The sequence below is a fragment of the Stegodyphus dumicola genome, chromosome 9, assembly GCF_044657685.1.
Source record: "Stegodyphus dumicola isolate Sdum_Otavi_A_Nest chromosome 9, ASM4465768v1".
NCBI classification, from domain to species: Eukaryota; Metazoa; Arthropoda; class Arachnida; order Araneae; family Eresidae; genus Stegodyphus; species Stegodyphus dumicola.
This window is the reverse complement of record NC_140776.1, coordinates 173,289,745-173,303,627: the sequence shown is the minus strand read 5'-3', so window position 1 is coordinate 173,303,627 and position 13,883 is coordinate 173,289,745. Positions and strand designations below refer to the sequence as shown.

General features: G+C 33.1%; 1 protein-coding gene across 1 annotated transcript in view; it reads right to left on the bottom strand.

The window, feature by feature from the left end:
- Window positions 1-8,635: 8,635 nt before the first annotated feature.
- LOC118194891 (uncharacterized) overlaps window positions 8,636-13,883 on the bottom strand; it is a 54,453-nt gene continuing 49,205 nt past the window's right edge. Inside the window, exons 10-11 of the mRNA XM_035366097.2 lie at window positions 9,657-9,713; window positions 8,636-9,548 (exon numbers count right to left, since the gene is read on the bottom strand). Of these exons, the coding sequence (XP_035221988.2) occupies window positions 9,288-9,548; window positions 9,657-9,713 (318 nt within the window). The 3' untranslated portion in view covers window positions 8,636-9,287. The remainder of the gene's footprint in view (window positions 9,549-9,656; window positions 9,714-13,883) is intronic.

The window sequence follows — 13,883 nt, the reverse complement described above, 5'->3', positions numbered from 1 at the left end:
GTTTGATACGAAATTGTCAAAACCAGGTAAAAAAGTGGGTTAAAAATTACGGCTGAGACTAAATAAAAATAATAATAATTATGGTCTCAAGTAAGATAGAGAAGATGAAAGAGAAGCGTGAAGAAACCTAACCATGAATGTGTCCTAACATAGAATGAGCGATGTGTCAAATATTGCAGAAATCCATGTGATCTATCGCCTAATCCTGAAGCCCCTAATGTGCAGTAGTAAATATATAGTACATTCAGTGAATTGTTGAAAATATTAACATAATCTAAATAAAAAGGGGATTGACAAAAGATGTGGAGGATGCTTCGTTCCAGTAATTCAGTACTCCTGAACATTTATTTCCCATCAGAGGAAAAAACGAAGCTAAAAACCTCTGGAGTGTGGCATTTTGAAAGCTCTGCTTGAGCTAGTTATAAGCCACGGCAAAGCCAAAGGGAAAAAAAAAATGGAGGGTTCAGCTTGATAACAATTTAAAATCCAAGCTAACTTTAAGCTAAGACAGAAAAGTAAAATAAGAAGTTAAAAAATAAAAAGAGGGGAGTTTAAACGCGGAGTACAAAGCAAAACGCTTGCTCCTACCATAAGACACAACAGCAACACAAAAACACAACATCAAGAGAAAAGTATCAGCTCCTCCCCCCAAAAAATATGGAGATATCCATACTCAGATGGGTTCAAAGTAAATAGCAATAAGCTAGAAACCACAGTGAAGCTTCAGATAAAAGTATTAAATGTTTGAAGTAAATCAAGAAACATAATCACATAGTCCTAAAAAGCGAAATCTTTAAAGCCGCTACGATTCTACGAGTAACAGTAAAGAAATAAACTTCAAATGATATGATCAAGAAAAATCATCTTAAAACACTTCAACGCTGGATCTTCAACCATCATACAGAAAGGATGAATAAACTTCTAGCAACAAATCACGAATGCACAAATAAGTTTTAGAAAGATACTAATTTTTACGGAGCAAACAATCTTCCTTGTAAAGGCGATAAAATTTTAAAATCTAAATACTGAAATTTTTAAACAAGAAATTAATGAATAAGTAAGAGAAAGAATCGCTCCATTTCATACCTGTTCCTAATTTCAAGGAGCAAAAATTCTCCCTTTTCCTCTCTTGCAGCAAATACTGAAGTCAAAGAACTATGGTCTCTGCCAAGAAGGAAGTTGATCTCCTCTTAAGACGAAAGGAGCAGATTGGAATGGAAACAATCGGGCAGTGTTAATACAGACGTAATACAAAAAAGGAGCTATATGCATACAGAAACTTAAAAAATCGTATTAAGATCACAAATTATGAGCAGTAAAAACTAATATAAATGATGAAGGGGAAAGGAAAACATCCTGCGTTGACCATGGGATTTCAATTTATATTCATAAAGGATTAATTTAAATTCTTGAAAGGAACAAAAATAAAAGGAAAAGACTATTTTCTTCTGCAAGTAATGAAGAGCTCATCAACGTTGTTAAAGTAATTAAATAAATACAAAACTCTGAACTTTCCGAACAAGAACGTTAAGAAAAGACTCCAAAACATGTCCGTACCCTTCGCTATCAGAAAGGAAAGAGCCTTCTCGAAATTACACAGACAGATAGAAAAATTAGATGTCTTGTTTTGCACTGGAGGGCAATATCAGAGTCAAATTGCGGTTACAGCTAATATAGTGATCAATTATATTTACTCGTTTACAACACCTATTACAGTGTTAGAGGTACCGAACCAAAATATTGCCAAGATTGACGACTTTTCACGATATCTCGCCAATTACCGAGATACCCATTTACTCAATGTTAAATAGACTTGCACCTGTATTCGTACGTCCCCCACGGCATAGCTTTCTTTTTAAATTTTTCGCATTACATTACACAGAAAAATACAGCAATTCCATATGTAACTACACTAAAATCATCTATCTAGTGTCCAAAATTCCTAACACTGCTCTCCTTCCAAGGAGTGCACTGTCCTGGACAGTACAATCCCTGGAGAGGTAGCCATACTTACACTAAAGAAAATCAATGCAATACTTAAACAATTATTTCAGTAAATAACATAAAACAAATCAAACCCTAATTCAATAAATGAGTGCACTAATTTACAAATCTAGAAATAAATAGGACCATGGTTTTAGTATACTATTTAAATTATACACTTTTGGGACTACACATTAGGGCCATAGTAAGGGGCTAACCTGTCGTAATGAACAACTTTAGGCTTAGAAATCGGTCACTCATGGAGGCTGTGTACGGACCATCCCTATATGGACTATAGTTTAGGAGAGAGTTTTTTCCGTCGAATTGGAATCCATAACCTCATTTTGTCACCTTTGTTGAATAAATGTCCTGCAGCTCTCGTGTTGTATCGATCCTTCATCTTCTCCATGGCCAAACTGACTCACTCTTGTACAAATTTATGCATCACTTCAAATCGTGAATGGAGGTCTTGAATGTAATCCTCATACGATGAAGACGCTTCCGTAGGGTGACCAAACAACAGACCACAAAGCAGACGAAGGTCCTGACCAAAGAGCATCTGTGGTGGAGAAAAGCTGGTGAACAGCACTGCAATAGGCCAGTATGGTTTAAACTGCAGAGCTGGCTTTCGCCCCCGATATATCTGGGTATATCCATATGGAATTGAGTGTCAACCCAGCAAGGAGATTCCAGAGAGGAACATCCCACGGTAACACAACTCCGTGGAGACGGCAAATTTAATGTTCTATTTCTGAAAAAACTAAGGGGGGTTCACAACATGGGCACGGTTACGGGGCCCTTGAAGAGTTGCTTACATTCTATTATCATACTGCATAAATCAAGTAATAGGGGATTACAACTGAATATGGAAATACACTGTTGTTGCATTACATATGATTAAATGGTACAAGTGCATAGAGTTACAAAGTTAATACAGTCAAAAGTCGTTAATTCGGACACCCATAATCCAGAATGATCTATAATTCGGACCTCAAAGCTTCAAACTTTCTGCACATGCGTCGCGTTGACGCATGCACGTAAGGCCTTTACGGCTGAGAATATGCTTGTGCGCGTGCGCAAAATACGTTTACGAGTGCATGTTTAATGTATAACAGATGGTTAGCTAAGCTAAAATTATTTAATTATCTATTTCAGTTAATGTTGCAGATTGCATTGTTCCTTAATCTTCGAATTGGATCCGGCTTATTATTTTTTGCAGACTGTTAGAGCAATTTTATAAAAGTAAGCTTGAACTTTCGATTATGTCAAATAGAATTTCTGATATGTATTTATTAATATGTAAATGATCTACAAAGCGAAAGTATGTTTCGAAGTTCATTAAACAAAAAGTGGAATTGCTACAAAAAATGGATAAAGGCATATCCTTTGTTTATCTAAACTTTGTTTATCTTTAACGGCGCGGCGCCACGCAATGAATTGGAAGTTGATCTGTCAGCACTATCCTTATCTTCAGGGCAGATGTTTTTATTTTATTTGGCTTATAATTCCTTAATAAATGTAGTATTCCATCTCGATGTACTCCATCTTTGATATGATTTAAATCAAATTCCTCGTCATTATAATTCGCTTCTGATAGCGAAGAAAGTAACGGAGGTTACTGAAAACGAAAAAATTTCAATTGACAAATTAGTCGGTATTCTTGACACAGCAATTATAGGACTTGAATATCGGAACTTTGCAACTGAACAAGAAATTATGTCTGTTTAAAGAATTAAAGAGAATGTATTATCACATAAAAAACGAAGCAACTTAAACAACTTACATTGAAAGAAATGTTTAATAAAGTAAACAAATAAAGCTTTTTTTTTTTTTTTTTTTTGTAAATTTTGATACCCTTTAGATCATAATTGTTCTTTGTTTCATAAATTATGGTTTCATATTTTTAATTTTATAATTTCTGCATGCCATCTTACCAGATTTAAACTGATGATCTATAATCCGGAATCGCCGAAGTCCCAACGAGTCCGGATTAACAACTTTTGACTGTAATAGACATTCATATAATATTGGTACAGTTATATATTATAGAAACAAAGGGGGTTCACAACATGGGCACGGTTATGGGGCCCTTGAAGAGTTGCTATTATTCTATTACATACTGCATAAATCAAGTAATAGGGGATTACAACTGAATATGAATTAAAAGAGATTCTACTGCATTTGAATTTAGATAATTTTTAGTGGATTTTATTAATTAAAAACAAAAAGTATAGAAAATGTTGATAAATGTTAAAACTTGAATAAAGGTAGTTTTTTATAGTCATAAACTAAAAATAAATAATTAACAATTAAATAAAAGACTGACATCATTCCCCTAAAACTATAAAATTACCCACTGTTGAGAAACACTGGCTTAGACTGTTACTTAATTTGTACCATAAATAATTAATATTCATAGAAATGAAACTGCCAAACATAATTCACAATGAACAATTAGTAATAAAAATTAAAATTTTATTTTATATTTTTACAAATTCATAATATAAATGCATACTGTTTTTCATAAGAAACAGTTTTCAATATTTTTACAAGCACTTTAATTTACATAGGATCAGTAGCCGTAAAAGATCACAGAACTCTTAAGAGAATATGATTACTATTTTTGTGACTCTTATTAAAATAGAAAAATGTCAACAAAATATGTGTTTTTTTATATGTAATTCAAAAAATTTTTAATATGCTACAGAAAATGTTTACAAGAAAATGCTGATACAGAAATAATTTTAATTAGGGAAAAAAGTTTTATCAAATGAAAATTCACTTTACAAATAAAAAAAAAATCATGTAAGATCTTAGAAATTTAAAAAAAAAAAAAAAAAAAAAAAAAAAATTAATACATATAACTATTAAAAATTCTTTAAATGCTTTATTATTTAAGCCATTGGATGACTGTAAAACTCAAAACACGTTGTAAAATAATAAAGTTTAATATGCCAAAATTTAAAAAAAAAAAAAAAAAAAAAAAAAATCAGAATAGCTTGACAAAGAAATACAGTCAAATCCTGATTTACCAGGCGCAAAATAATCCTTAAAGGTCTTATTCTGTAAAACTGAAATTGCACAAATTAGGTTGAAAATACTTAAAATAATGTGCTGCAGTTTTTTAATTTTCTTTATATATTATCCTTTTTTTGCATTATTTTATATAATCCAGATTCTTTAGCTGGAAAATTTATTAAACAGTTTAATTTATATGCATTTGCAAGTAAGTAGTGTTTATTTTATTTATTTGATTAAGTGTTCCATACTTTTTTGTATGTGATTAACAAATTAACTATGCACTAATTTTAGAGTTTAAAAAAGAATTAATTACTTCAATACAGTCAAAAGTCTTTAATCCGGACATCCATAATCTGGAATGATCTATAATCTGGACCTCACAGCTACAAACTTTCTGCATGCGCATAATACCTTTACGCATGCACGTTTAATGTATAACGGACAGTATAAGCTAAGCTAAAATTATCTAATTATCTATTTCAGTTAATGTTGCAGATTGTGGTTTTCCTTAATCTTCTAATTGGATCCGGCTTATTATTTTTTGCAGACTGTTAGAGCAATTTTATAAAAGTAAGCTTAAACTTTCAATTATGTCAAAAAAAATTTCCGATTCTGGAGCTGCCAAAGGATCTACAAAGCGAAAGCATGTTTCGATGTCCATCAAACAAAAAGTGGAATTGCTGCAAAAAATGGATAAAGGCATATCCTTTGTTTCTCTAACCATTCCGAAATCTGTTTACCACTTTCACGCTGCTCTGTGGGGGGGGGGGACGTCGTAGCACGCAATGAACTGGAAGTTGATCTCTCAGCACTATCCTTATCTTCAGGGCAGATGTTTTTATTTTATTCGGCTTATAATTCATTACTAAATGTAGTATTTCATCTCGATGTACTCCGTCTTTGATATGATTTAAATCAAATTCATTATAAATATCACGAATACACATCAAGTAGTTTTCTGGTTGCAATTTTCTAATTTTGACTAAGCATAATATATGATTTACGCATGCGTGCGTTAAAAGAAATGTTTAATAAAGTAAAGAAATAAATATTAAGCTTTTTTTTTTTTGTAAATTTTGATACCCTTTAGATCATAATTGCTCTTTATTTCATAAATTATGGTTTCATATTTTTAATTTTATAATTTCTGCATGCCATCTTACCAGATTTAAACTGATGATCTATAATGCGGAAAAACCGATAATCCGGAATCGCCGAAGTCCCGACAAGTCCGGATTGAAGACTTTTGACTGTATAACAAACAAAGTGTATTAATGCTTATATAATAACAATAGTACATTATTTTAATATTTTATATTTTTAAAATTCATAAAATAGAGCAAGGTCTGAGAGACCCCTCCTCTGTGTTTACGTAACAGAAAATGAATGTCTGTACTTAAGTACTGTACTTAATTGTATTGAAACTTAGTTGGTGCCCTGCTTTCGAAAAAAAAAAAAAAAAAAAAAAAAAGGGCTCTGGTTGGAAAAACATATTGCTGCAATCATCTGCAGGCATGCTAATAAGAAACAGAGAGAGAGCAGACGCTAATATGAAACTTTAGTTGACAACTTTTCAGGCTTATTTCTCCCTTCTGCCTTTCCTCTTTCTAATATGTTTTTAATAACCTAACTGCAGTTACAAATCCCTGCCTATGTCCTGTCCCCCTACTTACAGCTGATAATATATGCACTTTTAATTTGGCAATACGATAATTGAAGAAGTTTTGTTTGGCAAATAATTTCTGTACTTTTGCTGAAACAAAAATTACTACTTTTAGAACTCCCTGGGCAAATTCTGTGCATCATTAGGATGGCTTACACATTTCAGAAAGTCTCATGGCATCAAAGTGTGCAGTGAAGATGTAAGGTTTATCCTAAGTTTCTAACAGTTAATTTTAGTTTAAAGCTACTTTCCTGTGCTTCCAAATTTCATCTTACAATTTCCTACCAGAATGTGTTTTAAGAATCACGGTTAATGCAAATGAAGTGGTATTTAAGTCAAAGTTCCACTGACTTCGGGAGACAGCCTCAGAGTACCTAACTAGCGCACATTCGCCTTTTGGCTACGTCTCTCTCTAAGCTGTTACTACACACGGCCGCATTTCAGGCCCTTGATAGCTTCGCTAGCTTATTCGATATTTAGGGGCCAACTACTTAGAATTTTTATAGCTTTGGCTTTTTATTAAGAATTAGTTATGTCTTATTTCTTATTAGAGTTCAAGCTAAAGTGGATGCTTTGCTGTATGCCCTCAAAAAGGGACTGACTGTTTTAATTCTTATTTTGAGAAATAAAGGGTAATTAACCCTTCTTGAGTTAATGCCTTTGTTCCTGAACTAAACGATTATTCGCTTAACTGTTCATGAGGCTCCTACACATTTAGCTGTTAGATAAAAGGGTAGAATCCCACAAACTTACAAGTGGTGATCAGAGCAAAAGACTTCTAGAGTGATTTTAGAAACTTGACTGAGACTGAAAATTTGCTTCCAGAGCAAATAAACGACGTTGATGAATCAGGGTTATTTTGGAAAGGCTTGCCAACAAAAACTCTTGTGTCTGAAAAAGAAATGAATGCTCCTGGTCACAAGATCAGTAAATCACACGCTACAATAATGATGTACTCTAATGTGCAGGGAACTACAAACTGAAACTGGTTGTCATTGGAAAGGTGGAAAAAAAAAAAAAACTACAACCAAGGTATTTTAAAGGCATGGAAGTAACCAACTTACCAGTGTCCTATTTCAATCAGAAAAGGATGAACGAATATAATCATATTTCAGCAGTGGTTTGATACAAAAAAATTGTACCTCAGGTGAGAGACCTTTTTTAAAATCCCATAGTGTTCCCAAAAAAGCAGTGTCAGTTTTAGACAATGTGCCATTCCACACAAGCGAATTAGCATTAAAATCAAAGGATGGACAATTTTTTGTAGAGTACTTGCCACCTAGCGTGACAGCCATAGCCCTAACGCAGCAAATGGAACAAAGTGTATTGCGTCAATCAAATGAAACTGTCTTCTGCTGTGTTACATAAATTGATCGACATGATCTTAAAAATTTTCTGAAGCGTTTTCAATTCTGGATGGCATCTATGACAATGCTGCTACATGGCAGAAAATGAAATTATCAATGCTAATTAAATCTTGGAGAAAAATTTTTCTGGACTTTGTAGGCCACGAAAATTTTTTAGGTTTTGTTACAGAAGCATCATCAGTTTATCTTGCTCAGACAAGCAAGCATATTGTCTGGTGGTAAAAGAAAGATGGCGAAAATGTGAACAATGAAAACATTTCTGAAAGGCTGGAGTATGATTGCAACTTGCCTTCATTCAAAACCCACATGGATGAACAAATTGTTAGTTGTGCAAGGTGGGTAGGAGTACCAAGTGTCAGAAAAGGGGAAGCGGTTGGAGCAGTTTGCTGATGATAAGCTCACTTTATATCGATGTTGATTTCCACTTTATATCAAGTCGAGTGCCTTCTAAACTACTTGGAAGAACAAGAAGGTAGTCTGGTGACTGACAAAATGACACTATATAAGATAAGATCATAGATCTTAAAAAAAAGCCAAGTCAGCAAAGAATAGAATATTATGACTAACTTTTTTATATGAATTTGAATTGTCAGAGTGATAATTTTTTTTTTTTTTTTTTTTGCATATTTTACTGTACTGTAATTTTGTTTGTTGATAAAATTGATTTGAAACTTTATTAAACCCTGAAGTTCCTGAAAGTACTGTACAGGTAAATTATCTTATAGCATTTTTCTTATCATATAAGTTATTTATCTCGACTTTTTTAAAAATTGGCTTTGGACTAATCATGATTTTGAGTTAACCATGCAACCTTTGTTAAAATATGTCAGCAACCTTTTAATTTAAATTGTTTGTTGAACAATAGAAGCATTTGCTAATAAATTTATTGTAGTCAAATCACCTATTCTATTCCTCCCACATATATTACCTCAATAAATCAGGAGTTGACAGTACTCTGCTTTCAAGTACCTGCCTTGTTACTTTAAAATGTTTCATTTTTGACAATCAGTAGATAAATAAAATCCATTTTAAACCATAATTAGTCCATTTTAAAATTTAAATAGATGCATTCAGCTTTTATTAGTAACAAAATTCATTAAAAAATGAGAAATACATAAAGAATACTTGAGTACATTTTCATATTTAATTAAGAATAAAAGAACTGGATTTCATAAAACGGAAATATATAATTTTCTTTTGTCCTCCTTTCCAAGAAATTCATAATTTATTTAAGATAACAGCAACCTTTTAATTTAAAATGTTTGTTGAACAAGAGAAGCATTTGCTAATAAATTTATTGCAGTTAAATCACCTATTCTGTTTGCTACTATACCATTTTCCTCACTGCAAGCAACAAAAACAGCAACTGAATGGCTTCTTTCATTACCCAGTTCACAACCTGCATTATTAGTATTTAAAATGGTTGTAAGAATCTTTGAATTACTGTCAGCATTCTGTAGCTTTCCATCGGAATTTTCAGTAGGACACAATTGTACACTATGAGACTTTGGTTCCTGTTATTGAAAATAAAACTACATGTTTAAGAAACTCGATAATATACTCAGGGAGAAAATATAAAGATTAACAAAATGTAAATTTTTAATACTTTTCTTAATTTTTACCTGAGTTATTGGATCTGCTTTTGAAATATCACCAGTTTTCTCATGAGACTTGATATGCTACAATATTATTTAAAATTAGTTTCTTTATTTTAAGAGTGAAAGAACAGCAAATATCAAAAACAAATGCCATATTTACTCATATATTTTTCCTACTACGTGTTTCAGAAACTTCTGATTTTTAATAGCAACATAGAAAATATAGACAGACACCAAAGTGAAATATGGAAATAAAATTAATAGTATTGAAAGCTGTAACTATAACTAAATTCTTTGAAATACTGAATGCAGTAATGTTAGGACTTCTATTCATACATACTTCTATTCAAACAAGTTCTTCCTTTCCTCTTAAATGATATACTCTGAATGATTTTTCTCTATTGATTTTCAAAAGATAAAAATAGTAAATTAGGGAGAAAGATACATGAGTAAATATGGTATATTAAATAGGAAACCAGTAGTACAGGGTGCGGCAGGAAAACATCCTTATTTAAAACACGTGCCATCTAGTGAGATTTATTCCGAGAAAGGTGGAGTAGCTCTCATTGAAAAGAGCAGTATCTGAAGTTTTATGTCATGTAGGTTTAGTACCGATCATGTAGTAGACGAGAGAGAAGCGTGCGTTCTCCGTGGAGTCGTACTTCTCAACGTACTGCATTTTTATCCATATAAATTGGCAGTGGTGCAAAAACTTAATCCATGCAATTTTCTTTCACCAAAAGAATGCATGCAAAGCCATTCTTGACAATACCATGATGCCCTTGTGTTCTTTAGTGATGAGGCTCATTTTCATCTTTCCGGTTGCAGCATGCATTAAGCAAAACATGCGATAATGGAGTGGCACAAATCCCCGAGAATTTCATGAGCAGCACCTCCATACAGAGCGTGTGACTGTTTGGTGTGCAATGTCCAAAATAGGCATCATTGAACCATGAGTCTTTTGAGAACATTTACCTTATCTCCTTACAAGGCAATTGTCAATGGCCAGTGAGCTAGCCTGATTTAGCCCAGTGTGATTTCTTTTTGTGGGGCTATCTGAAATCTCTAACATCCAAAGAGGACCCTGGCTCAACCGAAGAACAATATTCAAGCTGTGTTCAACAACATACTTGTTGATATGCTGGTAAAAGTGGAAACAAACTTTAAAACTCGACTATCTCAACGCATTGACCAGAACGGAGGCCACCTTAATGATATTATTTTGAAACCATAATAAAAAAACTTTAAGTGTTTCTCTATAACTTGGAAAAAATTAAACTGATATCACTTATACTATTTGTGTTATTCGTTTTTAAAATATCGTAGTTTCCCTGCTGCACCCTGTATAACAGATAGCTATCATTCAAATATCATCATGATTTATATAAATAATATTAAAATAATTATATAAGAGAAATTAAATGCAAAACCATTAAATTTCCAAAAGAATAATTATTTTCCTTTTCTGTGCTTCTACAGCTAGTCCCCCCCTTTTAAAGGGGAATGATGACAATAGATTGCAACCATGGACACTGAATCAGTACATACTGGACTCTGCCTAGCTAGAGACAATAACAGTGTAATGGTTGTAGCGATAATGTAGTAGTATATTTGCTTGGGGCTGCTCATGGTACTTACGTATTAATGCCACTGCACTTACGTATTAACATCATTGCAGCAGAAGTTGCGCTGATGTGCCAATAAAGAGCAATCCTGTTGTTCACACGCAGTTTATCTTTTGGATTCCTTTTTGCTTTGTTTGCTGATTTCTGACGCCATTCTTTAGTGCTACCAAAATGCGTCTTCGGGATTTGCCAAACACAGAAGCAGATGCAATTTTATTTTTTCAGGAGCGAAATATTAAAAAAAAAATAAATAAATAAAAATGTACCAATTCGCATGATATGAAACTTTATTTTGGTAAACGTACATTTTGGAAATGTAATTTAAGACAGTGTGATCAGCGAGTGGGACTTGGAAAAGACAACTGGTTTGAAGGAAGCAGAATTCCATTTGTTCAGCTCTGAGATTCATATACTGCTGGTGCAAGGAGTTGATGTCGATTAAATTTTGTGAAAAGCAACTTGATTTATCGGATAAAACTGTGTTATAGATTGAACAATTACATGCGTGAATTCTGTGTCTTGGATATGGCGAACAAATCAAACAAGAAGGTAGGTGGACCAGAATGCATTGTGGAAATTGATGAAAGTTTGTTTACTAAGTGTAAAAATAATTGTGGTCGAGTATCACCCAAACAGTGGGTGTTTGGTGGTATATGTAGAGAGACGAAAGATTCGTTTGTTGTCCTTGTTCCAAATAGAACTGGCTCTACCCTTCTTAATAAAATTATTGAAAACATTGCAGATGGTAGCACAATCTATTCTGACAGTTGGAAAGGTTACCAAACAAATAGAATAGAAAAAAAAAGATCCCTACATGCCAAAGTTAATCATAAATACAATTTTATTGATCCTGATACAGTAGTTCATACACAAACAGTTGAGAGAATGTGGGGCAGTGCTAAATGGAGGAACAAGAGACATAGGCAAACAGCGAGACACCATTTAGAATCTTATTTAGCAGAGTTTATATGAAGATAGCATCAGATCAAAGAAAATAGACTGTTTTGAATCTATGTTAAACTCTATATCGGCCCATTTTCCACCGAAATCCGATTGACTACTTTGATTTTAAATAAAGTGTTTTAATTTATGATTTGTCGCAAAAATTTTAGGTGTAGATTGGTGGCACTTAAAAACCGCCTAATCTGCAGCTGGGGTGGCATTAATATGTAAGTACCCTGCTCACTATGTAGTTAGTTGCTTGTTTGCGTCACCATCCATTAGCCCCGATGAGAAGTGCATTGGTATATGTGCAGCACACAAGTTTAATATGCACTTGAAGATTATACAGAGGCTGTTCACATATTTTTTAGACAATGTATATTGTACTCACAAAACTAAATTACATAAAATTCTTGTGTTTTAAATGTTCTATTTGGCATCCCTTATTCTGAACTATCTTTCGACACCCCAATTTACAGGATAATAATGCCTTTTGAAGTGGCAGAAGAGGTATTCTATCCCATTCTTCCTGAACAGCTTTCCAGAGTCCTGTTAGAATTTTAGGACAACGTTTGGATAATGCAGTTTTTAAAAGTCCGAAAGCACAAAAATCCATAGGTGACACATCAGGAGATTTAGTAGGGATATCAGTGAACTGGTATGGCCTTGATACCAGTTTTTTGTTCCATTTCTTTTAGGAAATTGACAGTGGATTTTGATGTGTGACTGCTAGCTTTGTCCTGATGGAGTCTCACAGATTGATGGCACTGTGGGTAAAGCGATGGTATTTCATTCAAACAAATTGGCGATAAAATATGTTCCTGATGGTATTTGGAGTTAATCCTTGACATTTTTTTGCACTCTCTTTATTTTTAACTTGCCATTATAAGAAAAACCAGCAACAATCATGAATCCCTTAAAAAAAGTTTCCTTCGATTCTTTGAACCATGTACTTAAATTTTTTTCTCCCCTTTTATGATAATAAATGGCTCTTTTTTTGTTACAATCATTTAAATACACCCATGCTTCATCTATTGTGACAACTGTTTTCCATTTTAATTTTGAATAAGTGTTTCTCATATAGAATTCTGCAGCGTGTCCTGCGTTGAGCGATATGCTTTGGAAGAAGACGATGCATATTGAGCTTTTTCGCTTTCTTAAGATTTAAATCAAAGTTTATCATTTTGTTTACAGTGGACACCGAGCATTTTAATGATTTTGCAACTGTCCTTTGACAAGGGAGATTTTCTTTTAACATTAAACAACGTATCTTTGCAATAGTCGAAGATGTCCGTTTTTTCCCTTGGATACTTGTTTGGAATTTTTGTCCCACTTGAGGCTCCAAATTGACGTTTTTTTCCTTTCTTGTTGATGATATTACCTATTGACGCTTTAGATATCACAAAACCATGACTCTCACATCGTTTTTGGATAACGGAGTATGCATATTTCTCTTCGGAAAGAGCGTAAATGTAGCCTTTGAAACACTGCTTTGTTAAATTTGCCATTTTGAATAAAAACAAAATTTTCAAGCCACAGACGATAATTTTGACTTAAAAAACATAGTACAATTGCAATTACTTCTTTTTCAGCAAACTTTTTTTATTACCACTTACCAAAAAATGTGCGAACAGCCTCTGTTATGCCTTTGGTGGTAATCAAATACCATACCATGATTGCAAAA